The 22,090-nt window shown below is 48.1% G+C and overlaps 6 protein-coding genes across 10 annotated transcripts; 2 read left to right on the forward strand and 4 right to left on the reverse strand.

The window, feature by feature from the left end:
* Positions 1 to 44: 44 nt before the first annotated feature.
* Positions 45 to 1,463, forward strand: Nup44A (nuclear pore complex protein Nup44A). The gene is made up of 4 exons (XM_001360619.4): positions 45 to 267; positions 325 to 762; positions 816 to 1,024; positions 1,088 to 1,463. Exons 1-4 carry the CDS (start codon positions 157 to 159, stop codon positions 1,392 to 1,394), a joined length of 1,065 nt encoding a protein of 354 aa, XP_001360656.2. The 5' UTR covers positions 45 to 156; the 3' UTR covers positions 1,395 to 1,463.
* Positions 1,464 to 4,908: 3,445 nt separating this feature from the next.
* Positions 4,909 to 6,525, reverse strand: Dic3 (Dicarboxylate carrier 3). Its single transcript, XM_001360620.4, has 2 exons — positions 6,037 to 6,525; positions 4,909 to 5,978 (listed from the first exon to the last, which is right to left on the reverse strand). Exons 1-2 carry the CDS (start codon positions 6,447 to 6,449, stop codon positions 5,519 to 5,521), a joined length of 873 nt encoding a protein of 290 aa, XP_001360657.2. The 5' UTR covers positions 6,450 to 6,525; the 3' UTR covers positions 4,909 to 5,518.
* Positions 6,526 to 6,681: 156 nt separating this feature from the next.
* Positions 6,682 to 9,347, reverse strand: Hey (Hairy/E(spl)-related with YRPW motif). Its single transcript, XM_033378397.1, has 3 exons — positions 8,946 to 9,347; positions 8,655 to 8,869; positions 6,682 to 7,801 (listed from the first exon to the last, which is right to left on the reverse strand). The coding sequence occupies exons 1-3, from the start codon at positions 9,155 to 9,157 to the stop codon at positions 6,918 to 6,920; spliced, it is 1,311 nt and encodes a 436-aa protein (XP_033234288.1). The 5' UTR covers positions 9,158 to 9,347; the 3' UTR covers positions 6,682 to 6,917.
* Positions 9,348 to 11,581: 2,234 nt separating this feature from the next.
* On the reverse strand, positions 11,582 to 13,191 carry LOC4804029 (uncharacterized). Its single transcript, XM_001360622.4, has 2 exons — positions 12,940 to 13,191; positions 11,582 to 12,740 (listed from the first exon to the last, which is right to left on the reverse strand). Exons 1-2 carry the CDS (start codon positions 12,979 to 12,981, stop codon positions 11,811 to 11,813), a joined length of 972 nt encoding a protein of 323 aa, XP_001360659.2. The 5' UTR covers positions 12,982 to 13,191; the 3' UTR covers positions 11,582 to 11,810.
* A 2,173-nt stretch (positions 13,192 to 15,364) lies between these two features.
* Positions 15,365 to 16,957, forward strand: Odc1 (Ornithine decarboxylase 1). Its single transcript, XM_001360623.4, has 6 exons — positions 15,365 to 15,678; positions 15,742 to 15,899; positions 15,961 to 16,258; positions 16,314 to 16,562; positions 16,624 to 16,692; positions 16,758 to 16,957. The coding sequence occupies exons 1-6, from the start codon at positions 15,406 to 15,408 to the stop codon at positions 16,896 to 16,898; spliced, it is 1,188 nt and encodes a 395-aa protein (XP_001360660.2). The 5' UTR covers positions 15,365 to 15,405; the 3' UTR covers positions 16,899 to 16,957.
* LOC4804032 (slit homolog 2 protein) lies at positions 16,940 to 21,977 on the reverse strand. Of its 5 annotated transcripts, none has more exons than XR_001452141.2 (8): positions 21,240 to 21,977; positions 20,432 to 20,984; positions 20,131 to 20,353; positions 19,780 to 20,069; positions 19,524 to 19,704; positions 19,307 to 19,446; positions 18,882 to 19,234; positions 16,940 to 18,675 (listed from the first exon to the last, which is right to left on the reverse strand). XR_001452141.2 is itself a non-coding variant. In XM_001360624.4 (8 exons), exons 2-8 carry the CDS (start codon positions 20,823 to 20,825, stop codon positions 18,658 to 18,660), a joined length of 1,425 nt encoding a protein of 474 aa, XP_001360661.3. In that variant the 5' UTR covers positions 20,826 to 20,984; positions 21,240 to 21,977; the 3' UTR covers positions 16,940 to 18,657. The 5 variants fall into 5 exon arrangements, 3 of the variants coding, with proteins under 3 accessions (XP_001360661.3, XP_033233791.1, XP_033233792.1); XR_004468697.1 differs by having other exon boundaries at positions 18,726 to 19,234; XM_001360624.4 differs by having other exon boundaries at positions 19,056 to 19,234.
* Positions 21,978 to 22,090: the final 113 nt, after the last annotated feature.

Here is a 22,090-nt window from a genome sequence, read left to right on the forward strand (position 1 = left end):
TAAACAGAAACAGCAGAAGAAAAATACTGCCAAACAGCTGACTGCCGGTCGCTTACCAACACTTGGCTTTCTCAGGGCTGCATTCGCTGCAGTAGAGGAGATTTTTCCGCGCGTGCATTTTATAAACATTTCACAAACAAATCCAACGACAGAAATATGTTCGATGTGGAGACCATTACCGCCGACCACAAGGATGTGATACATGACGTGGTGTTTGACTATTATGGTCGCCGCATGGCCACCTGCTCCAGCGATCAGACAGTTATGGTGAATAGCTTGCCGGCGGGGTAAACAAGAGCATTTTCAAAGAATCTAAGTTTGCAGATCTGGGATGAAGATGCGCAGGGCAAGTGGAGTGTGACGAGCAGCTGGAAGGCGCACTCGGGCTCCATCTGGCGCGTGTCGTGGGCCCATCCGGAGTTCGGCCAAGTGGTGGCCACCTGCTCCTTCGATCGCACGGCCTCCGTGTGGGAGGAGGTGATTGGCGAGAAAGTCTCCACAACGAACACGCCGACTCGGAGATGGGTGCGCCGCACCACTCTCGTGGATTCGCGTACCAGCGTCACGGATGTGGAGTTCGCCCCAAAATACCTGGGCTTGCTGCTGGCCACCGCCTCCGCGGATGGCATCATACGCATTTACGAAGCTCCCGACATTATGAACCTCTCCCAGTGGCCGGTGCAGCATGAGATAGCAAACAAGCTGCCGCTGAGCTGTCTGTCCTGGAACACATCCACTTACATGGTCACCCAACTGCTGGCGGTAAGTACGCGACCCAGCATACTTTTTGATCCCGCATCTCCACACTCTTGCAGGCTGGCAGCGACGACTCCGCCACGCCCACGGGTAAAGTGTTCCTCTTTGCCTACAGCGACAACGCCCGCAAATGTGTGAAGATTGACACTGTAAACGACATCACAGACCCCGTCACGGATGTGGCCTTTGCTCCGAATGCAGGACGTACCTTCCACATGCTGGCCGTAGCCAGCAAGGATCTTTATATTGTAAATCTTCGCGGAGTGACGTAAGAACAGGAAACATTTTTCTCCTAAGGCTGCCCTAACTTAATAATTTCCCATCTGTTTAGAGATTCCACGGGCACCACCAAACTAGACATCCAGACGGTAAAGTTTAGCGACCACAACTGCCCCGTGTGGCGCGTCTGCTGGAACATGCTGGCAACCATGCTGATCTCCACCGGTGATGACGGTTGTGTGCGGCTCTGGCGGATGAACTACAACAAGCAGTGGAGGTGTGCCGCTGTCCTGAAGGCCGAGGGCGGTGGACCCACTTACGAGCCGGCCCCACATACTCCTACTCTGGCCGCCACCGCATCGGCCACAGCGAAGTACTACAAGAAGGGCACCATTGGAAACCAGGTGCCGTGGCACTGATAGATGATGCAGATGATACATGTTGTAGTTTGCTTAAATTCACACTTAAATAAAATATCTCAAAACTGATTCCCCTTGGTGGTGATTTGTTTACGGTGTGTGCGATGACCCCACTTACGCCTCACGTGTGGAGCCGCCATTCTGATGCAGCATCCGTTGCAGCAACGGTTAAACAGCGTCCTGGCTAACATTTCTGCCGATCACATTTTTTGGATCTCGCACTCACGGATTACATCACAGAAACGTGTGGATCGCGTGCAGCAGCCGCATGGCTGTGGCATTAGCGTGTCGCGGCAAACTGAAACAGTTCGATTATTGATTTTATGAAAAGTTTACAAAAAAAAAACTGAAATCAAATTACTTTCACTCGCAAAATAATAATAAACGAAATTCGCGCGGCGCAAGAGGCAGATCTGACACAAGGGTGTATTCAAGTAAGGTGAGGTCAATCTCTTCCATAAATATTCCTGAAATAAATAAAAATTTTGTCAAAGGAGCAGTGTGACCGTAAAACCTGCCGAAAATAGGTGGTTAAACGAAAGCTTAGGACTTTCAAAATGGAGCCAAAATTTCCGTTTTTGCTGGAAACCCGCACCTTTTGACAAACCGTAAACAACGCTGCGACAACCAGTGAGAACACTCCCGACTACGCCGCTCCTTGTATTAATATGCCTTGGAACTGATGTGCTATTTTTAAAAGCGGTGGGAAGAAAGACAGGGATAGGTAGAATGCACCAGGGGGCAAAGATAGCAAAAAAAACACACATTTTTCAAGTTCATTTATTTAATTCAAATTGAGTCGATTTATTGACGCAATGTTTTGGTTCGATTAATCAACCCCACACATGTGAAATGATCTACATAAATACATAATCGCCGATTCCCCAACTCAAGTCAATGAACCATTACGCCGCACATGATATCCTTTTCAACTGCACATGTGCATAAATTAAATTAAATAATCCAAACAAGTGGCCAGCTTTTATGGACATTTCCGTCACCTTTAACACGAAAATCCATTCAGAAATATGGCAAAACTATTCCACTTAATTGACTCGCACCGCAATAAAAACGAAATCATTTGACTATTTATGACATCCATTCACACAATGAAAACTACGCCATGCACTCCTCGAATCCACCCCGCTCCAGGTCAGGTCCTGCTGGTTATATCAGCTCCTGTCCTATGTGTGTTTGTAGCCCGAACGTAATCCAAGGAATGAAAGTCACTTCGTAGCGTTCTTTCGGTTTTGTAGCCACTGCCGAGGACAGTAAAACCACCCCATCGAAGTCCACATGGTATGTATCCCCCCCGCCTGTCCTGTATCCGAATGATTGTCTCTAATTGGAAGTTGTGACGTGTGTATTATGCTGATGGTGTTGACACCGATCTTCGAGACCGGCCCGGCCCACCCTCGAGAGGTATTCCAATGCGGGACTTTCTCTCCGCCTGGGGTGGTGGATGATTGTTAATAGTAGAGCCACCGACCGGCGTGGGAAGTCAAAGCTCAGAGGTCTCTCACTCGGCCGCGCAACCCTGCTGACGCGCAAGTATTGACAACATTTATTTTTTTTGTATGTGTTTAGCTGGCAAAAAATAAATTAATGCGCAAAAGATTGTTTCTTCGTGAGCGGTTATAAAAACGAGCGGGTACAGAAAACCACACAAGAATCACCAGCGGTAATTCCTATTGAGCTCCGCCAAGAGAAGGAAAAAAGGACAATTAGGAAGAAGAGGAAAACGAGATCATGAAATGAGAGAGCACCTACGCAACTTCTCACTGCCTTGTCGGTCAAACTCCCACCAACAGGTGTCCTTTCGATCTCCCTCTGCATCAGAGAGGGAGAAAAAGATGAGCAAAGGAGCCTTTGCTTTCATTCCACTTTCGCTGTAGGAGAGAGAATGAGTCGAAAGCATGGAAGCATTGGGATCAATTATTATGCGTCATAGAGGATTGCCGGGGAAGCATTTTTTGTACGGGTTCGTACATATGTACATATATACATATCGGGGAATTGGTGAATTATGTATGAAAAGGTGAGTTTTATTTATTCTTTCCTTCTATCTGCAGCATAGTTTTGCCGGCTTAAAATTCTCTCAGCTCAAGCGCATGTTAAAATCTAGCCATGCACACACCAGTGCACTGCAGTGGCACGATTTAATAGATGCTATGGCCGCCATTTTCTTAGGGCAATTCACACCACAAACAAAAATCAAAACTTTTGCTTACACATGTCATGAAAGAAACAAAATAGAGGGAAAGAGAGGATCTACGCGCTCGAGTTGGTTTTAAATGTTAATTCTTGCTCTTTTTTTAGATCAGATAAAGAACACTGCCTCGGAAGACGGGAACAGCAGCTCCAGTAGCAATCTTCTGTGCCCCGCTGAAGATGACCAACTCTGGCATGAAGACTCCGATTCGAGTAGCTCTATTGTTGGCACACGTCAAATTGATTTAGATCTACAGGACACAGAGGTGGAGTCCGAGATAGTGGACTCCAATCCAGAATGCAAAATAGATTCTAAAACTCTGCGTCTGAAGTCCCTTAAGAACCTTTGCAGGAGCTTGGACTACAAGACCCGCAATGATTTGGAACAACTCGTCCTCCAGATGAGCGTTGAGGGTATGAAGGCGAATAGGGAGCTGTGCGTGGCGTAGAAGCTCATCAGTATGATCAAAACAGATCCATCAGTAAGCCCAATACCTGGTCGTACTCCACCTCTTTCGGTTTTTTCCAACACTTACGTTACTTTATGGGGACATTTCTTCATTTAAAGACGTAAGTCCCACCGTCTGTTTTATACCTTGGCACTTATTTTGATTCGCTTACATGAAAAATAAGACTGGGGCCGATAAAATTTTGTATAAAATGCTTATAAATTCTTAAAGTTCTTCCCACATCTTAAGTCGTCTACAATTTACTTGGGCGGTCTTAGGCTTTTAAAATTTTGAAACAGTCAAACAACAAAATACAGGTCGAAACGTTCGGACACCGATACTCAGTTTGATAATATTCAATGATTTATATAACTTTTACTGTATGTACCTGCACCTGAAATACATTTCTTTCTTTCACAGCAGTACAAAATTTGGTTTTTCTAGCTCTCATAGTCTCTGAGATCTAAGGGCTTATCAAGACAGATAGTCATGACTACTTTATGGGGTCGAAAACGATTTCTTTTTGCTATTACACACATTAATACAAATCTAATATATCCCAATACTCTTTAAGTGTGGTATAAAAAACATGGCTGCTTAGGGGTTAAATCGGAATATTCCCATGCAACTGACAGGTTGCTCGGTTACAAATGTAATTTGGTCTCAAGTGTTTTTCCAGTATGGACAAAGGAATTAAGGATATACATATTTCGCATTCCTTTAGTTTGAAATTGGATTAGATATTGCGCATTAGCATTCGGAATTTCACCTCAACATATTTCCCAACTTTTCGAGTGATGTATCCATATTGAATAAAACTTCAACATAAGTTTATATATACAATAATTAGAAACTGTAGGTCTAAAGGTCTATACTTTTCAATTTTAACTCACAAATTAACGAAAAAGAATAAATTAAAAAAATATATAATTTGTAAAACACACATGTACAGTGGTGACAAAATCTTGAGCCCATTTGGTTTCCAGTTATGCTTGTTGTTGTGAAAATTCTTGTTTCTTCTGTAGCTCCCGGGGTTTCGGCGAGGGTTTGGTTCGACCCTTTGCACCTTGTGGCCCCTGTTTCCTAATTACGAGCGGCGAACGTGCAGCCGGCTTAACTAACTCATTTGGACTGGGTTTTCTCGGTCTGTTTTTAGTTAGCGCTTGCCACACAGGTACATGGGGTATACGGGTATCCCTGCGCTTATGCAAATTTCATAAACCATAAACATCATTTCCATATGGACACGCTGCACTGCCGTTGACCCCCATCGCTGTTTCTGCTGACCAACGGTCAGTGGTCGAGCGGGCGAACACGGTGGCAGCTTATTAGTCGCGATTACGGCATGAGGGGATTACTTCCAGGCCAATTGGTACGCAACAATACGATGAGGGGTTTGGATTACTAACAATTTGTGTATCGTAGTACTTTTACGGCGGAGTGGGAGGCCGTAGATATTCGATACTATTCTTTTTTGGCATTCGGCGGAAGGTAGCCAAAGCGCAGACGTGCCTGCTCGTACAGCATGAAGGTGATGATCGTGTTTGGACTAACCCGCATCAGGGCCGGAATAAAGCCCTTGTAGAATGCCATCGGCGACTGCTTGAAGATGCTTATGACCACCGCGACAAGGCCGGAGTACTCGCCCGGCTTGGCATTCATGTATCTGGTCTTGATCACGTCGATGGGCTGCGTCATGATGGTGCCAATGCATCCGGCTATCGTCGAGGTGAGGAAGTGCAGGGGCAGGCCCTCCTTTGTGCCGAAGGTGCCCTGAACGACCTGTTTCACCTGATCGTATGTCGCGTTAGTGCCGATTGTCAGGACCACGGCCCTGGTCACAGCGGGCACGGCTCCCCGAAAGAGACTCTTGACGCCCTCCTCCTTCTGTATGCGGTACAGGCCATCGAAGACGTGCTTGTAGCTGAGGAAGTGATTCGTTTACATATCGCTGATCACTCTGGATGATCACCGGTACTCACTTTCGCCGCTTGTCCGGCGGCAGCTTAATGTCGTTCTGCAGCCGCACCGTGACCACATCGCCCGGCACTCCCACAATGCCTCCGAAGACGCCGGCAAAGGTCGCCAGTTGCACCTTGGCACTGACGTTGCTGGCGTCCACGAAATTCTTGCCGTACTCGTAGAGGGCGAAGCGGGCCGTCGTATAGGTTAGCTGCCGAAACCAGGAGGCAGAGATGCCACTGTAGAAGCCCGTGAGACCGCCCTTCTGATAGATATTCGATATGACCTGGCCGACCGAAACCTTCTCGGCCTGCGTCTGCGTCTGCAGCTGCACCTTGACCAGATCCAGTGGATGTGTGGTGGTCACCGCAATGGCCGAGCAGACTCCTCCCGACCACCATCGCGGCAGACGCTTGTTGTCGTTCTCTGACATGTATCGGTGGACTTGTTAATATTTGTTGTTTATGTGGAATCCGGGCTACTTCGACATAGTAAAAAATATAAAACTCTGTTTGGATGGAGAGATACTCCAGGCCGCCTTTCTTTGTCAGCTAGAAAAGGGAATTTTGTATACCCTGCACTGGTATACTTCAAGGATATATATCTCGTATATATCTTTAGATTCCTCCCATTCTTTATGCTAAATGCCATCCCGTTTTTGCATATTTCTTATAAAACAAATGCCTTTATTTACAATAGTTTCACAAAAGGTTCATAGATCGTAATTCTAGATGATAGATGGTTTCTTAGATTACTAGTTAAAGTGCCTATTCCTGTATTCAATCTCAACGAGATTTTCTCGTTAGGATCTCCTGGAGGAGGCCAAACTTAAGACTATCACACTGGGCCTGACTAGACTCTGTTTTCTGGGCTTTCCACTTCCGGATACTGTTCCACCTCTTCAATAGGCCATCTCGGCTCCCCAGGGTCGATAGGGCTTAGCCCCGTTGGGCGTGGCATATTGCAGGACGCTGGCGTTGTTGTAATCCTGCCCTCCGCTCACTGGATACTGTGGAGCTGTGCTATAGCTGAGGGTTTCCCCGCCGGCTGGAGGTCGGTGGCTGTTGGTCAGATCTATGTAGGTGGGAATCTGTTGCTCCGGATGAACAACAGTGTGATCGTGTGTGTAGTGTTGTTGTTGTTGTTGCTGCTGCTGTTGCTGTTGATGTTGCTGCTGCTGTTGTTGTTGCTGCTGTGGCTGCTGGGCCGGCTGAGGCGTGGTCTGGGTTCGGACATGGGTGGGAGGTTGCTGCTGATGTTGCACCTGTTGTTGTTGTTGTTGTTGCTGCTGTTGCTGGCTGCTGGTATCGGTGTGGAGCTCATGAGGTGGCAGAGCCTCACTGACAACACCAGATCCACTCGTCCTGGAGACGCTGGTCCGTCCACCATGCTGCTGCTGCTGTTGCGATTGCGGCTGCGAGGGCGATGCACTCAACGTTGGATAGCTGTGCAGAGATGAGCTGGAGACATAGGCTGCTCCGGGATTTCCTGCGGAGGCATAGGTCTGGTAGGGAGGGGCTGCACAGCTGCTCGTGGCCTGGTAGCCTGCGGCACTTGGAGCGGAAGCCGACCAGCCACTGGGACTGGCACAGCTCTGGGCCGAGAGCTCCCGCTGCTGCACGAAGTACTGCAGGTGGGACATGAGGCGCAGGCGCAGCGGATCCTGGATGTCCATGCCCTCGATGGTCACCAGGTAGCGGGCCACCTCGGCGGCGCACTCTCGGAACCCGATGATGTGGTAGTCCATGGCCACGCGCTGCGGGTCGTAGCTGAGCGAGTCCAATGCTGCAACAAGAGGAGAAGGAGGAGGAGGCGAAAGTCAATAAGCTGTCTAATCCATCCACATCGACACAGACCAGAGCAAACAATTAAAATAGTTGTTCCCACGCGACTGCCTAAACAACCACCCCCATGTCCTTGTTCGGGATGTGAAGAGTCGGACAGGGGCAGGGCTAGGGGCAGGGGGTGGCACTGCTAATGCTAATGGTTGCTTCCAGGGGTGGAAGCAATGTTCGCCCGCTTCTGGGTGTAAAAAGCGAGTGGTGCAAAGGCAGTGGGAGGCGGGCAATGAGCAGCGTGGGAAGCCCCGAGATTCGAGATTCACTTGGGCGGTGCGCTGTTATTGTCTCTGTGTTTGCGGCAATCATAATTTTCCCATAATGCCAGCCTGCCTCTTACCCTTGTCCTCCCTCCTGTTTTGGGACAACAGGTTAGGACTGTTTACTCAGATTTCAAATAATTTGTGAAACACTTATCCCAGTTTAGTGTTTCAATTGTTAGCCTATCGTATCCTGTGGGATATTGGAGTCCTGCTTTTCATGATTTATCCAAAGATTATAGAGCTTTAAGATAATATTTAAGACTATTTGTCCGAAACTGTTAAGATTTTTTCAATACCAATTAATAGTCTATTCCTTTCTCAACTTCATGTTGGATCATATTTGTAGTATTTCAATGATTTATCCGATCGCAGAAAACCTTTTTGATTATCCTTATCCATAATGTTTAATGAAAATTGATTATAATGATCTCAAACTGTTATTCTGATCCACGAGAGAAATTCCCTATCGCTGCACTTCCCATAACCTTTAACATATCTCTTATTCTGTTTTTCCACAACCAAGAAATTGAAACTTACTTTTCGACTGCAAATTCTTCAGATGCTCCACTGTGAGCTGGAGGATTTCGGCCTTCTCGAGCTTGGCGGATCCCTGCTTCTCGTAGGCCGAGGGCACCAGACGCTTCAGTTCGGTGAGCGAGGAGTTGATGCGATCGCGCCGCTTCTTCTCGATGACCCCGCGACGCTTCTTGCGGCTCATCAGCTGGCAGCTTCCCGGCTGACTGGGAGAGATTCTGTGAGCGGATCAGAAAAAAACAACATGTTAATAAGAAGATCCCACAGACATTTCGGCAGATTACGCATACGCACTGTTCTTTGGAGGACTCCTCCGAGTAGAGGTCGTCGCAGTCGCTCTCGGAGAGCGACCGTTTCAGACTGTTGTGCCCTTGACTGTGATGGCTCTGCGGCGGCTGCACCCAGTGGCTCTGGGGGGTGCTGGCGGTCGCCGGCAAGGCCACAGCCGGTCCTGCCCCATAGCCCCAATGGTGGAGTGGCGCATTCACGTGCATGTTGTGGTCCATATTTGTCCTTTGCTGATCCTGCGCACTTGACACTTGACTGGGAACACTGGGCGATTGTCTTATCACTTGGGATTCTTTCTCCTGCTGCACTGGCTGGATCTGGACTCGGAACCGAAGAGCGGAGCTGGCTTGAACACGTGACTTATCGTGTGCGCGAACGGCGTTCGACTGATTTTGCAGCACACGACTAGCGGACGACCTGACCGCCGTTGCCGTTGCCGTTGCCGTTGCCGTTGCCGTCGTCGCTGCCGCCGCTCAACCCCTTTCTAACGCCGCCGGCAAACGCCCAATAAGATGCAGCAGCAACCACCCCTTGGCAACGCGTGCCGCCGCTCTCCAGGACTCAGGCGCTGGCTGGGGGTAGGTAATAGTCCACGATGATCGCTATAAGGCCGAAAAACCAACAAATGAACAAGGGCGGACAGTGAGCGAGAGAGAGAGAGTGAAGAGAGAAACGGCCTTGGAGTGAGCAGTACGGACTTGGTGTGCGAGAGGAATAGATGGATTGATGCCGGGCAAAAGAGCAATCACTGTGTGGACGGGCGCGATTGCATCCTCCTGTCATCGATGTCGATGGCATCAGCATCGGTATCAGCACCAGCATCACGACATCGCCTTGAATCATCGCCGTGGGCGTCAGTCTGTCTGCCTGTCCGCCGGCTGACTTATGCTGCCACTTGCTCCTGCCGCTGCTGGCCCGTGGAATGGCTGGAACTGGAGCACGCGACCCGAACAGCGGCCGGTCGTGTGGCGTGGCCCTGGCGCCGTGCCCCAACAAGTGCAACGGCCGCCGTTGACCTTTATCTGCATACAAACACACGTCCCGTCCCGTGTTTGGCCCACATTTCTAGGTCAGTGCTGCCTCAAGGTTACGGGAGCCGCAGCCACCGCCACCGCCGCATCCCGGGGGCCGAGATAAGACGAATGCGTGGACAGGTGCCCGAAGGCGGTGTGTTGACCTAGTGCCTGAGATGAAATCGATACATTTCCTTTGTGCTGAGGCCATTTTAATTACAAGGCAATCAAGCAGGTGAAGTACATTGACATTCAGCCTTTTATTATCTATTTTTGGGTAAAATATAGAGCGGAAAATGGTAGAAACAAGAAAAGGAGAGTGGAAAATCATTAATGAATGTACTTTTCAATTGCTTTAACTTGGGGCTACCCTTCTGTTGGCTCTCTTTAATATTTTAAAGTAAATGATAACTTGTTGCTTGTCCTTAAAGTGTATTTTCTCTGTTTCCCTTATAAAAAACATAATAAAATATGGTAGTAAGAGCTACAGCTAGCGAAATATACCAGAGTAATAAGAAACGCACCCTCATTTTAATTAAATATGCGGTTTTAAGTAAAAACCTCGTGAAATTAAATAGAATTTACTTTAATACTCATCATATTTAAGCAAAATATAAAGCAGTTAAAATAAAGAAAATATCATAAATTTATAAGAAATATATATTGTATATATAGACATATTCATTTTATTTATGAATATATTATGAAATACTTATATCAAATATTTTCATATTAATAGTAAAACGTAAGTGAGAAACACTTTCTTTTTACAATTTCCACTCTCGGTGCAAATCTATGGGTATAAACTTATAAATCTCAGTGCCACTATTCAATACTCAGGGATTTTTTCCTGGTTTGTAGATATCCAGATTTGCGGATATAAACTGAACCAGCTGTTGGTCTATATCTTCTCAAGCGTTTTGCATACCTTGGAAACAAATATTTGTGGATGCGCACTGATATCTCTCAATGTAATTGCGATTAGAAACTCTTGAAAAGAAATTAAAAATGAAGAAATTAATGTAAAAAGTCTGCCCACCCCATCAGTTTCTATTGCATTCCATTCCCTCGCCCACGAAATTCTCATCATCAAACAATTCGCGACAAAAGCTGACCCATTCAGATCAGATCCCCCAAAACTGTATTCATTTCCGTGGCGTATGCTTGATATTAATGCGCTCTCATATCAATTTCGAAATGAATTGAAAATGGAAAATAATAAAAAACGTGCTTTTAATTTGATTCGGCATGCTGTCGCTCAGGTTTCAAATGTAGCAAAAAGTAAAGTGAAAATGTTTAATGGCCAATGCCAGGCCCAGCGTGGGACAATCTCTAAGCGGCGGCAACTATGGAACTGAGAACGGAACCCACCCCTAATCAAGTGGATGGATAGTGCACGACGAGTTGAACTTGCACCACACCACCGACGGACTCGCAATCGAGACCCAAATCGCAGCCGTGGCTCGTGGCTCGTGGGAAAGCCAAAGGTCCGGGGATTCTCACGCATGTTCAGCACGTGCAGGTCGTGCGCCGTCCGCTTTGTAGAGCGAAAGAGAGAGAGAGAGAGGACCGGGGAGTTCTTCGGGGTGCTCGTGCTCCCCGGTTCGAGAGACAGGAGAGACAAATTGCTTGAAGTGCATTCAAGGTATGGAGCCAAAGGAGCGTCGCAAACACTTTATTTTAATGGATTTCTAGCAACAACTTTCTATAATGAAAATTGCGGTCTACCATATAGTACAATACTCGTACACGTTCACATGTATCTACATAAGTAGCGGGGTAAGTATTTCTCACATATCTGGTTACATCTATATTAATTCGGGCGGTGTTCAAAGTCAAAGGCCACCGAATTCCGAATTTAGAAGCTCTTAAGGCAAAGATTACTGTGTGTTCCTGTCGGTTGTTGGGTCTTCTGCTGCTCGTCGACGAAGGGCCCCAGGCTAAGCGGCTCCGTCTCATCGATCCACGTCTCCAGGGTGCAGGAGCTCGACTGGTGGCTCGACCTCTGCGACTGCGACTGGGATCGATTGTGGGAGTGACCGGTCGCTGCCCTACGCCATCGACTGTCAAAGTCATCCCAGTGGGTGGACAGCTGCCAACGATCAATGCTCTCGTCGTCCATTGAGTTGCCATTGATGTCCCACTTGACGATGGGGTAGTCGTCGTGCGGCGGCTCCATGATCATCACGTTGTGGTAGTTTCCCTCGATCTTCGACCCCAGGCTGATGCTGCACGGATGGAATCTGGCTGCAGTCTGCATCTGTTGCAGCTGCTGCGTCTTCTTTTTTGGCTGCGACTGCTGCTTCTGTGACTCCTCCGCCTGGCGAAGATCCAGGCTGGAGTTGGACGGGGTGTGGCGCAGATAGCGCACGTTGGCCTTGTAGGGCACTCGCTCAAACTCGATGTCGGAGCCTGGGACGGGGATGGACTCTAGCACCTCGTAGTTGCTCGAGCTGAGCAAGTACCTGCTCCTCAGGTCGAGCTTAGCCTCCGGATAGTGCAGGTGCGGCTGCTTCTCCATCTCCTCCTCTGCCTCGCTGGCATACTCAAAGTGTTGGACGGCTTGTGGTTGCGGTTGAGATTGAGGTTGGTGTTGGTCAGGCTTGGGACTGCACTCATTCAGCTGCAGCTCCTCGTAGATGGCCTCTGCCGTGTGGCAATTGCTGTTCACATCCTTTTGCTGATACGCCTCCCCCTCGGCCGGCTCCATCTCCTGCTCCTCGTCGCCATCCTCCTCGTCCAGACGCTGGACAAAGAGTTGCCTTGAAGTTGATATCCTGCGCAGCAACTGTAATGCAAGTCGTTAAAAATAAATCGTTCAAATGAGCAGGCAACGCGGCGTATGAATAATAAACTACACGGAAGGCGGAGGTTCCTTGTTTCCTGTTCCGCGTGTTCGTGAAATGGTTATTTTAGTGCCTTCAGGGGCATCGATTTTTTATCGATTGCCCACTCCCTCGGCCACCACCTCCCCACCTCCCACTCACCTTCAGACAGGACTTTTTGGTGCGCCTCAGCAAATGGGACATTCTGCGGCTCTTTCCCTCGGTGTTCCTTTGTTTGCTTCCCAAAAATAAGGCAGAACTGTGCAATTATTGCTGCTATTGTTGTTGCCTAAACGTTGCGGCTTTGACAGGAGCATGCCTCATCGCGACAGCTGCTGCAGTACCTTGGCCTAACCAAACAAAACTGAAACTGAAATGGGAATTGAACACTCGCTGGCGACGTCGGCGGCTTGCAGGTGGAGCAGGCAAGGACAGCCTGGCTCGGTCGTGTAGCACATGACTCATGGCAGCCACTGCAAATTCCAGCTGAGAGACGACCCCACGCGACGCCACAGTCGGCACAGGCGCAGTATAATCCGCAGAACATGACCAGGCCACAGCGAGCGCACAGATTGCGGAATCTCGAAGGGGAGGAGGGGTTCGCCTAATGCGGTAATAGCGGTACTTAAACCGAACCTAGACCCGACAGCCCACAATCATCCTCCTCGTCAGAGTGCCCTCGAATGGCCGGTCAAGTGGTTGGGCCCCCCCCCCCTAACCCAGTAATATGCTGGGCCGAAGGTAGGTCCTGCACTCCGATTATTGGCTTCGTGCGGTATTGTGGGCGCCATGAGTCTCGAGGGAAAGTTTTTTATGAAACTATTTCCGGAGAGGGTTTCCTTTTTCCAATTTCCTTTCAATGAGTCAGGAAGGCTTTCCAACTGTATAGTATACGATATGCAGACCTATATAACTCTTTCTTCGTATATGCTTGTGATACTTTTCAGGACTTAGCTGCAGAAATACGTACCCGGAACATTGTATATTGCTTACATTGCTTTTTGTCTGCCTTATCAGCTTTAAAGTGTGCTGGAAGCAAATCAAAGCTGTCTGAACCCTCGACCCGAGCCTAAATGATAATGAAATCAAGAACAGACGACTGGTTAATTCCGAATAGAGAAGCAACTGAAACAAGGATCACCTAAGACTTCAGCAAGGAAAAATTTGAATAGAGGAGTGCTAGAGACTGGACCCAGAATCGAAATCGAAATGGATTTAAACTCTGAATCAATTGCTATGGGAACCCAAGGGACTGACGCCGGCCCCGTGTGTCCTAATTAATGACATTTGCATGTAAATTTCAAGCAAATTAAGCAAATGATTTAAATGCATTTCCGTGTAAATATCCAAACCAGTTTTTCCATTCGAGTTCACTTTTTATTTGGATGTCGAACCCATTGCCGTTTGAGAATGGAAACACTTTCGGATAGCACTTTACGTCGATTTGTCACATCACTCAAAGTGAGGGCTGTGCAGCAAGGAGCAGCACACAGGACACAGGACATTGCTGTGGTTTCGGGACTATTTTGAAATCGAATTGAAAACTGAAATAAAATCCAGTGTGAACGATGACACTCGCAGCAAATTGCAATCAAATCGCGATGATTCGGCACTCGCACCGACAGTCACAATCCCATCTTTCTGGCTCTTGAGCGTGACAAGATCCCTTTTTGGTCATCGCTCAATATTTTCGACTCTGACTTTTGACAGTTGTCATTCTGGGCTCTCTTTTGGGCCATTCTTTTTAAAGAGATACTCCTTGCCTGCGGCCCGAAAGGGTGCCGTGCAGTGTCCGATCAGAGGCGGAAGATATTGATGAAGTTGCCCAATTAACAGTTGATTGATAGACCCATCTCCGCCAAAGCCGATTGGAAAGTGCAGTGTAGGGCCGTGCAGAGAGCAGAGTGCAGAATGAAGAGCGCCGCAATTGCCAATATCGATTACAAAAGTTGGATTTTAATTTTTAATTGCCGTTCGATGTGCCCTCGAGGGGGTTGCGCTCGATTTGTCAGGAGAACAGACCGCAATCCTCCCCTGCCATTCACCTCCTCCTTCCAGGACACGCACTCTACTATTTTTATGGTCATTGCCGTGGAATTTGTTAGGGGTGTGTGGAGGGGTTTGACACGGCTCGATTGTGGCAGGCCCTGGAGTGGACCGGAGAGTGTCCTCGGGCAAGTGTCAATTATGCACGTCTTGATGATGGCCTCGCCGCAATCGCTGTTGAAAATTTACATTTTATTAGTTTTACATGCTCGGCCAGCGGTTCGAGGGCATTAAAATTATTTACGATGCCAAATATTGTTGGTTGTAAATTTCCCATTCTGCAAAATATCAGGCACGAGGCAGGACGCAAGAAGGGATGTGAGTTGCGTGGAATGGAATTGTAACGGACGGCGCTATCGCTTGACCTTTGCTGCTAATTAGAGCCTCATTGTTCCGTTCCCCGGAGCCAACGACCGCATTCACTTTCCAGCTTAAATGGCTCGCAAGTCTGTTCGGATTCGGACCCTAGTCGTGCTCCAATGACTGATACTATTCTTATCAGCTATAAGTCGGACAAGCCAAGGCACTCGAGGCCTCAATCGTTCTCGATCAGTCGCATTCTGAGTGGGGAGCCGTGCAAAGATGGCAAGCGGAATCCAGGAAATCACATACTACGAGAACGAGCTCAACATTCGCAGGGTTATCGAGGAGCAGGCCAGTCTGCAGAACGTGGACGCGGCCCTCAACATCTGCGATCTGTCCAGTGTGGAGCGGAAATACAATCTCTGGGTGAAGTATCTTCCCCGAATCACCCCCTACTATGCCGTCAAATGCAATGACGATCCCATGATTGTCAAGGTGCTAGCGGAACTCGGCGCCGGCTTCGACTGTGCCTCCAAGAACGAGGTCAAATTGGTGAGAAAAATCCACAAAGATCATTGATGTCCGAGGCGGATTCCAAGTGCCATTTTGTTGCAGGTTCTGGGATTGGATGTAGCGCCTGAGCGGATTATATTCGCCAATCCCTGCCGTCCCGTCAGCCACCTGGAGTACGCCCAACAGCATCGGGTGGCCAATGGCACGGTGGACAATGAGTTCGAGATCTACAAGCTGCACAAGCATTATCCCCAGTCCAAGTACATAAGTGTTCGATCCTATCTCTCCGACTAAACTCTTATCGTTTGATCTCTCTCGCAGCTTGATTGTGCGCTTCAAGAGCGAGGCAAAGGAGTCCCAGTGTCCGCTTGGCGACAAGTTCGGCTGCGATGCGGACGCGGACGCCACGGCGCTGATGCTGCTGGCCAAGGCGCTCGACCTGAAGGTGACCGGCACCAGTTTCCACGTGGGATCCGGCTGCAGCGAGCTGGAGGCCTACGATCGGGCCATCAAGAAGGCCAAGAACATTTTCAAGTTCGGAGAGCTGCTGGGCTATGACATGAATTTTCTGGACATAGGTGGCGGCTTTCCCGGCAGCGATGATGGCAAATTCCAAAAGGTTTACCCGACCCCGAATCACCGAAGCTACGGATACTAATAGAAGTACTTTGCAGATAGCGGAGATTGTCAACACCTCAGTGCAGCGCCACTTCCCAGACGATCGCGTCCAGATCATTGCCGAACCCGGACGCTTCTTCGTGGCGGCCGCCTACACGCTGGTCTGCAAGATCCATGCCAAACGTGAGGTGCGCAATGAGGCCGGAAAGCTGGACACTATTATGTACTACCTGAATGACGGAGTCTACGGCTCCTTCAACTGCATTCTCTACGACCATCAGGTGGTGACGCCTGAGCATTATTTGGTAAGTATCACCTGGGAATCCAGGGAATTCGCTGCTCAACCCAAGTATCATATCTTTCTAGGATGAATCCGAGGCCTTCCCCGAATTCAAATCCTTGATTTGGGGTCCCAGCTGTGATGCCTTGGACAAGGTAGGGGTTCCGTTTCCCCCTCTTCTGATTGAAGCTACAGCCTTCAATACATCTCTTCTTTTCAGATCTCGGAGGACCTGCGGCTACCCAACCTGAACCGAGGCGATCTGATTGGCTTCCCCAACATGGGTGCTTATACGGTGCCTATTGCCAGTCCGTTTAATGGTTTCGAGGTGCCAAGGACCCTGTACTTCCGGGCTATGTGACTAAAATCGGACAGTATGACAGAAATAAAGGAAACGTTTGCTTTCATTTGTAACCATCATGGATTCTTTATTATTTCGGCTGAGAAGACATAGCTCCTCCTATGGAAAGCATCTTTCGTTACCCACTCTCTGCTGGGGTTCTACAATATTTTGAAGAGAACAGCTGTTGCCAAAAATACTGACCCGATTTGGTGGTATAGCGCATTCTCTTGAAAATATTTCTGATCCCTTTCGACAGAGTTCTCCTTCTGTCTGGATAGCCTGTCGGGTTGGCGAGCCGCTGGAGCACCACTTCCCCGTCCACCAGAGAGTGGCTACTGACCGAAGCCTCGGACTGGCCGATGGGGAGTGGGTATGGTACGGTTCCAACTGCTAGCTAACCCGGCGGAAACCAGAAAATATCAGTGTGAGTGTCAGTGTCAATGTTAATGGTAATGTAATGTTAATTTCTAATGGAGATTACAACTTAGTTCGAATAGACAGAATTCATATGCATGTCTGTATGTGTATCTAAAAGTAGGTATATGTATAAAAACATTTCAAAAATTCCACTTTGCATACACTTTGTTAATATTCTTTGTGTGTTCGGTTCCATTGCGTTCGCGTAAATATCAACTTTTCATATGTTTTAAAATTGTAAGTAAATTCTATAAAATGCCTATATTTTAGGTGCGTGTCGAGTCATCCAGTGCGTGCACTTGGAGCTCTTGATATGTCACGATAATAACAATACAACGATATGCATATAGGGATCATATGGGGGGCACACAGGAGGGGGACGTAGGGATTTGGAAGTTGGAAGTGGGCTGAATGTCGACTGCAGTTATAATTTGCAGTACTTGCCCCATGTTTCTCACAAATAAAGAGTACAAACTACTTATTCCATAATCAGTTCTTGGTGATTGATGCAAATGATTTGTTCTTATCTATTCCTTTCGCCTGATCGCCTTGCCTTTTTGCATATTTTCCTGACCGGCGCCCAAAGTGGAACCGCATTGGGTTGCGATGCATATAATTATATATATCTTTATATATATATAGATTTGACAATTTCGACTAGGTTAGATTGCTTGTAAGCTGCTTTGGTGGCTGGGGCGGGTGCAGGAAGGGAACAGGTCAGGAAACGAAGAAAACTTGCTTATAATGATTGTATCTCACAACACCGACGACAAAACGACGATAAACTACGCATAATAAATACATATATAGGTGCCAGTGCACCTGTGCACATATGGGAATATCATAGATACGAGTAAGTATGTACACAATACGAAATAACATGTAATGCTCGTATGCAAATGTAATCGTAACAATAATGTTCTGTCGCTGCTTAAACGTAACAATTCTTCTGCTTCTGATTCTGCGTCACAAAATCTGATATGTTTGAGTTCAAGTCTTAGGTCTAAGCTTTATCCGTATCGATATGTAAGGGATGCTATCATCTAACGCCCTTCTCCCGGGCTTTTCCAGGAGAGCGAGCTGGGAGCGCGTCGCTGTCGAGCTACTGTGCATGTGTCTCGTGTTGTAGATGCTGATGATGTTGCAACTGTGGACTGGATTGTGGTGTCTGTCTGTTGGTGCATCAATTCAACAGAGTGGAGGTGGGGGGAACAGACACAGAAATGGACAAGTCGCTCTGGATTGGCTGATCTGGTGATGTTTGCTGCTGGTGTGGTGGGTAGGCTGCAGGCCGAGCGAACAGTATGGTACGGTTCAAAAGCGTGCTTTTTGGGTCTAATAATTGGCAGAGTTGCATAATTCACGGATTCACTATAATCTATAAGAAAATATACAATACAACAACACAGAAATGGTTTGCAGACGTACAAAAGGTCTATGGGTATTTCTTTTTTGTGGGATTTTCTATGGTCTCATCATCGAATTGGTTCGAATCGATTTGTATTGAATGGGGAGCCCGCAATCGAGGACTCCCCATCAACTTCTATCACTGTGCTTGAATCTGAATCTGGATATGAAACTGACCCACATGGAAAAGTGGTCTCCGGACCTAACTACACTGGGGACCCGCTTCAGATCGGATCAGATCGGAAGCGATTAAACGCTAATCAGAAACGCCACGCTACACATGGCAATTTGGGCCAGAAGGTTCACTTGCAGTATCCGCATCAGACCGCCGCTCGTGGGTGAGGGACTCACATTGAGGCCGGCGCAGTGCATCTTTTCGGTGGGCATGGCCTGCACAAAGTACTCGCGGTTGTCCAGCGACATGTGGCACAGCGGCTTCTTCTTCTGCGACATTTCGTCATCCTTGTTCTTCAGGTCCTCGAGCAGCTTGGGGAACCAGGTCAATTCGCAGGAGCAGTTCAGCGGATTATCTGCAATCAATTCAGATTAGTTTTCTTTGCTGTGTTTGTGTGCTTCACAGGATCTGGATGCCCATGACTTGCCCGTGATATCGATGATGCGTAGGGTATCAATGACCGGTTCCATGATGTCCTGGGGAATGCGCTGCAGCTTGTTGTTCTGCAGATTCAGGGTCTCCAGCGAGTTTAGGTTCTCAAACAGCACACTTGGCAGCACCTTAATGCTGAAATTGGAATGCAGAACGGATCAAAATAGGATAAGTAGGAGTATTCCGTATGTGATATCGCGTGGCAGCTTTACTCATTCTTCTGGAGGTTGAGGAACGTGAGCGAGTCGCCAAATCCGGTGAAGGCGTCATCGGCCAGGACATTAATGTTGTTGTTCCGCAAATCCAAATGGCGAAGACGGTGCAGTGGGCGCAGGGCCTCGCTGGGAATGGCATGGATCTGGTTGTCTCCTAGGCGCAGATACTGCAGGTTCTCTGAGGATTAAATGAGGTGGAGTTCGGAAAATATCAGAAATTTAAGGCAAGAGGTAATGGTGGTGGAAAACCTACCCTCCAAGCCCTTAAACGCATCCTTATCGATAACGCTGATCTTGTTGCCCTCCAATTCCAGAGAATTTAGCTGGGTAAGGTGTATGAAGACATTTGCAGGCACTGTGGTGATCATGTTGTGAGCCAGAATCAAGGAATCGAGGTTGACCAAGCCCTCAAAGTCACCCTCAATGATGGAGCGGATCTTGTTCTCCTGTATTTCCAGCTTCTTCAGCGTGTCCAATATAGACAGGGACTTTTGGGGAACTCTGCTTAAATCATTACCACCCAGATTCAAACGCTTCAATTTTCTGCAAGTCCCAGCGATTTTAGATGCAGAACGAACACACAATCAAGGATAGATAAACTTACCCTTCCAGTCCGCGGAACGCCTCGGGGTCTATCTGGGTGATCCTGTTCTCATAGAGCGTAAGAATCTCCAGTGTTCCTAGTCCCTCGAAGGCGTTGTTGTGGATCACGGTGATTTTGTTGTGGTTCAGGTTCAAGATCAACAGGTGGAACAGATGCTGCAGTGCCTGCGAAGGCACGGTTTTCATTTGGTTCAGCGATACGTCCAGCTGTGTGAGTCCAGTGCCTGTAACGGGACATGGCAGGAGAGAATGAAGATGGTACGGTACTGAGCTTCTATAATATAGCTTTTTGAACCACTCACCCAAGGAACTGAGAGCATTCTCCTCGATGGTCGCCAGACTGCTGTTGTGTATGGTCAGGTGGCGAATGTCCAGGGCCAGGAAAACGAATCCCTGCAGCTTGGGCAGGTTGTTGTGGCGCAACTTCAAGTAGAAAATTATGGGACTTTTGCCCTTGAGTGTGCCCATCGATTTGGTGATGTGCGCCAAGTCCGTTGTCTCGCAGAGTATGTCCAGGCCGTTCTTCTTCACCGTGCAGATGCAGGGCGAGATGTCGCCCTGCTCCGGACACACCTGCTGTTGCGGTGTGTTCTGGGACCCCGCCTGGCCCACGCCCACCACCGCCGCCAGCATCAGTAATAACGCTGCGTGGCTGAAGGGGAGCTGTAGTTGCTTCAACTGGATCATGGTGAACATCTACTGGTGGATCCCGATGTCGATGTGGATCTTGGATGTTGAGCTTTCTCACGGAAAATTACCAAGGTGCCGTGGATGTTGTAAATGTTGTGGATGTTGTGGATGCTGTGCCTGCAGTGGATGCTGATGATGCTATTTACAGTGGTTATTGCTGTATTCCTGTCGAGAAGAATGGATAGTGGAGAGCGGAGAGCAGAGAATGTGTGTGAATGCTCGGTACATTCATTGAAATCCGGCGCAGCAACAACAACAACAGCGAAACGCAAATTAAGCGCACAATGCGCGATTTTATTTGGGTTGTGGAATCGTGGATTAAATATAAATTGCCCGCAATTGAGCCTTACGTACAGTGGGATCGCTCCTATTGTTGCCGCCGTGCCTGGTTACGCTCGCTGTGGAAGTGGTGGCTCTCACCTAAATGGTTTGTCCGTCCGGCGACTGACAAGTGCCAAATAAACATGCCTCCAGTGCCGCCAAGATGCAACAAATTCGCTCACACTATGCCAACAGATTAGCTCTGCCTCTGGCTCTGCTTGCTGCTGCCGCGCATCAACCCGCCTGCTCGCACCGCGCTAAACTTAAGGAGGGGCTTGGGGCGTGTGGGGTGGGGTGGGGTGGCGTGTGCGTAATAGCTGGCTGCGAAGTCGGTCAAATGTGTGTGTATAACGATGTAACGGAAAATCGATACTGCCACAAAGAGGTTGTTGAATGGCACAGACCAACCGTTTTGTTGTCTTCCCTCCTCGCCTTAGTTTCGTTTCGAACACACACCCGTACACGAGAACCGCACACACGCACACACACACACGCACGCCAAATAAGGATAACGGTGGTACGAGGACTGGATTTTGTTTGTAATTGTTGCTTCTGACTAATTCAATTCAACAGTCCGTACATATATTATAGGGGATGCTATAACTGCTCTTCGAAATCGTAGGTCGTATCCTTAAATTCCGTTACACGCACACACAGAGCAGGGAGGAACACTGGCAGTCAGGCCAGCGGGTTATCAGTGATTATTCACTGCTGTTCCTGTTGCATTATCTTTAGAATAGGTCGAGCTGTAAGCAGCAGCAGCAGCAGCAGATTCGGAAAATAAATAGAAGTGAAGTGCGAAAATTGAATGAACCGACGAAGCGACGATCCGCGGACTTATCGTTAAAATATACCGTCTCATTTTAAAAATATACCGTAAATATATCGATGAATTCAAGTTCTATTTTACATATTCCGATTTTGATATTCCGTGGAATATTACTAGCTGA

The sequence above is a fragment of the Drosophila pseudoobscura genome, chromosome 3 (assembly GCF_009870125.1).
Source record: "Drosophila pseudoobscura strain MV-25-SWS-2005 chromosome 3, UCI_Dpse_MV25, whole genome shotgun sequence".
Classification (NCBI taxonomy): Eukaryota; Metazoa; Arthropoda; class Insecta; order Diptera; family Drosophilidae; genus Drosophila; species Drosophila pseudoobscura.

Coding starts and splice junctions, on each gene's coding strand:
- Nup44A (XM_001360619.4), top strand. CDS start 157: ATGTTCGATGTGGAGACCATTACCGCCGACCACAAGGATGTGATACAT. Junction 268..324: donor CCAGCGATCAGACAGTTATG/GTGAATAGCTTG, acceptor CTAAGTTTGCAG/ATCTGGGATGAAGATGCGCA. Junction 763..815: donor TGGTCACCCAACTGCTGGCG/GTAAGTACGCGA, acceptor ACACTCTTGCAG/GCTGGCAGCGACGACTCCGC.
- Hey (XM_033378397.1), bottom strand. CDS start 9,157: ATGGACCACAACATGCACGTGAATGCGCCACTCCACCATTGGGGCTAT. Junction 8,870..8,945: donor GAGGAGTCCTCCAAAGAACA/GTGCGTATGCGT, acceptor ATCCGCTCACAG/AATCTCTCCCAGTCAGCCGG. Junction 7,802..8,654: donor GAAGAATTTGCAGTCGAAAA/GTAAGTTTCAAT, acceptor CTCTTGTTGCAG/CATTGGACTCGCTCAGCTAC.
- Dic3 (XM_001360620.4), bottom strand. CDS start 6,449: ATGTCAGAGAACGACAACAAGCGTCTGCCGCGATGGTGGTCGGGAGGA. Junction 5,979..6,036: donor CCGCCGGACAAGCGGCGAAA/GTGAGTACCGGT, acceptor TCACTTCCTCAG/CTACAAGCACGTCTTCGATG.
- Odc1 (XM_001360623.4), top strand. CDS start 15,406: ATGGCAAGCGGAATCCAGGAAATCACATACTACGAGAACGAGCTCAAC. Junction 16,259..16,313: donor ATGATGGCAAATTCCAAAAG/GTTTACCCGACC, acceptor AGTACTTTGCAG/ATAGCGGAGATTGTCAACAC. Junction 16,563..16,623: donor TGACGCCTGAGCATTATTTG/GTAAGTATCACC, acceptor ATATCTTTCTAG/GATGAATCCGAGGCCTTCCC.
- LOC4804032 (XM_033377900.1), bottom strand. CDS start 20,825: ATGTTCACCATGATCCAGTTGAAGCAACTACAGCTCCCCTTCAGCCAC. Junction 20,354..20,431: donor GAATGCTCTCAGTTCCTTGG/GTGAGTGGTTCA, acceptor GTCCCGTTACAG/GCACTGGACTCACACAGCTG. Junction 20,070..20,130: donor GCGTTCCGCGGACTGGAAGG/GTAAGTTTATCT, acceptor TGGGACTTGCAG/AAAATTGAAGCGTTTGAATC.
- LOC4804029 (XM_001360622.4), bottom strand. CDS start 12,981: ATGTCCCATTTGCTGAGGCGCACCAAAAAGTCCTGTCTGAAG. Junction 12,741..12,939: donor CCAAAAAGTCCTGTCTGAAG/GTGAGTGGGAGG, acceptor CTTGCATTACAG/TTGCTGCGCAGGATATCAAC.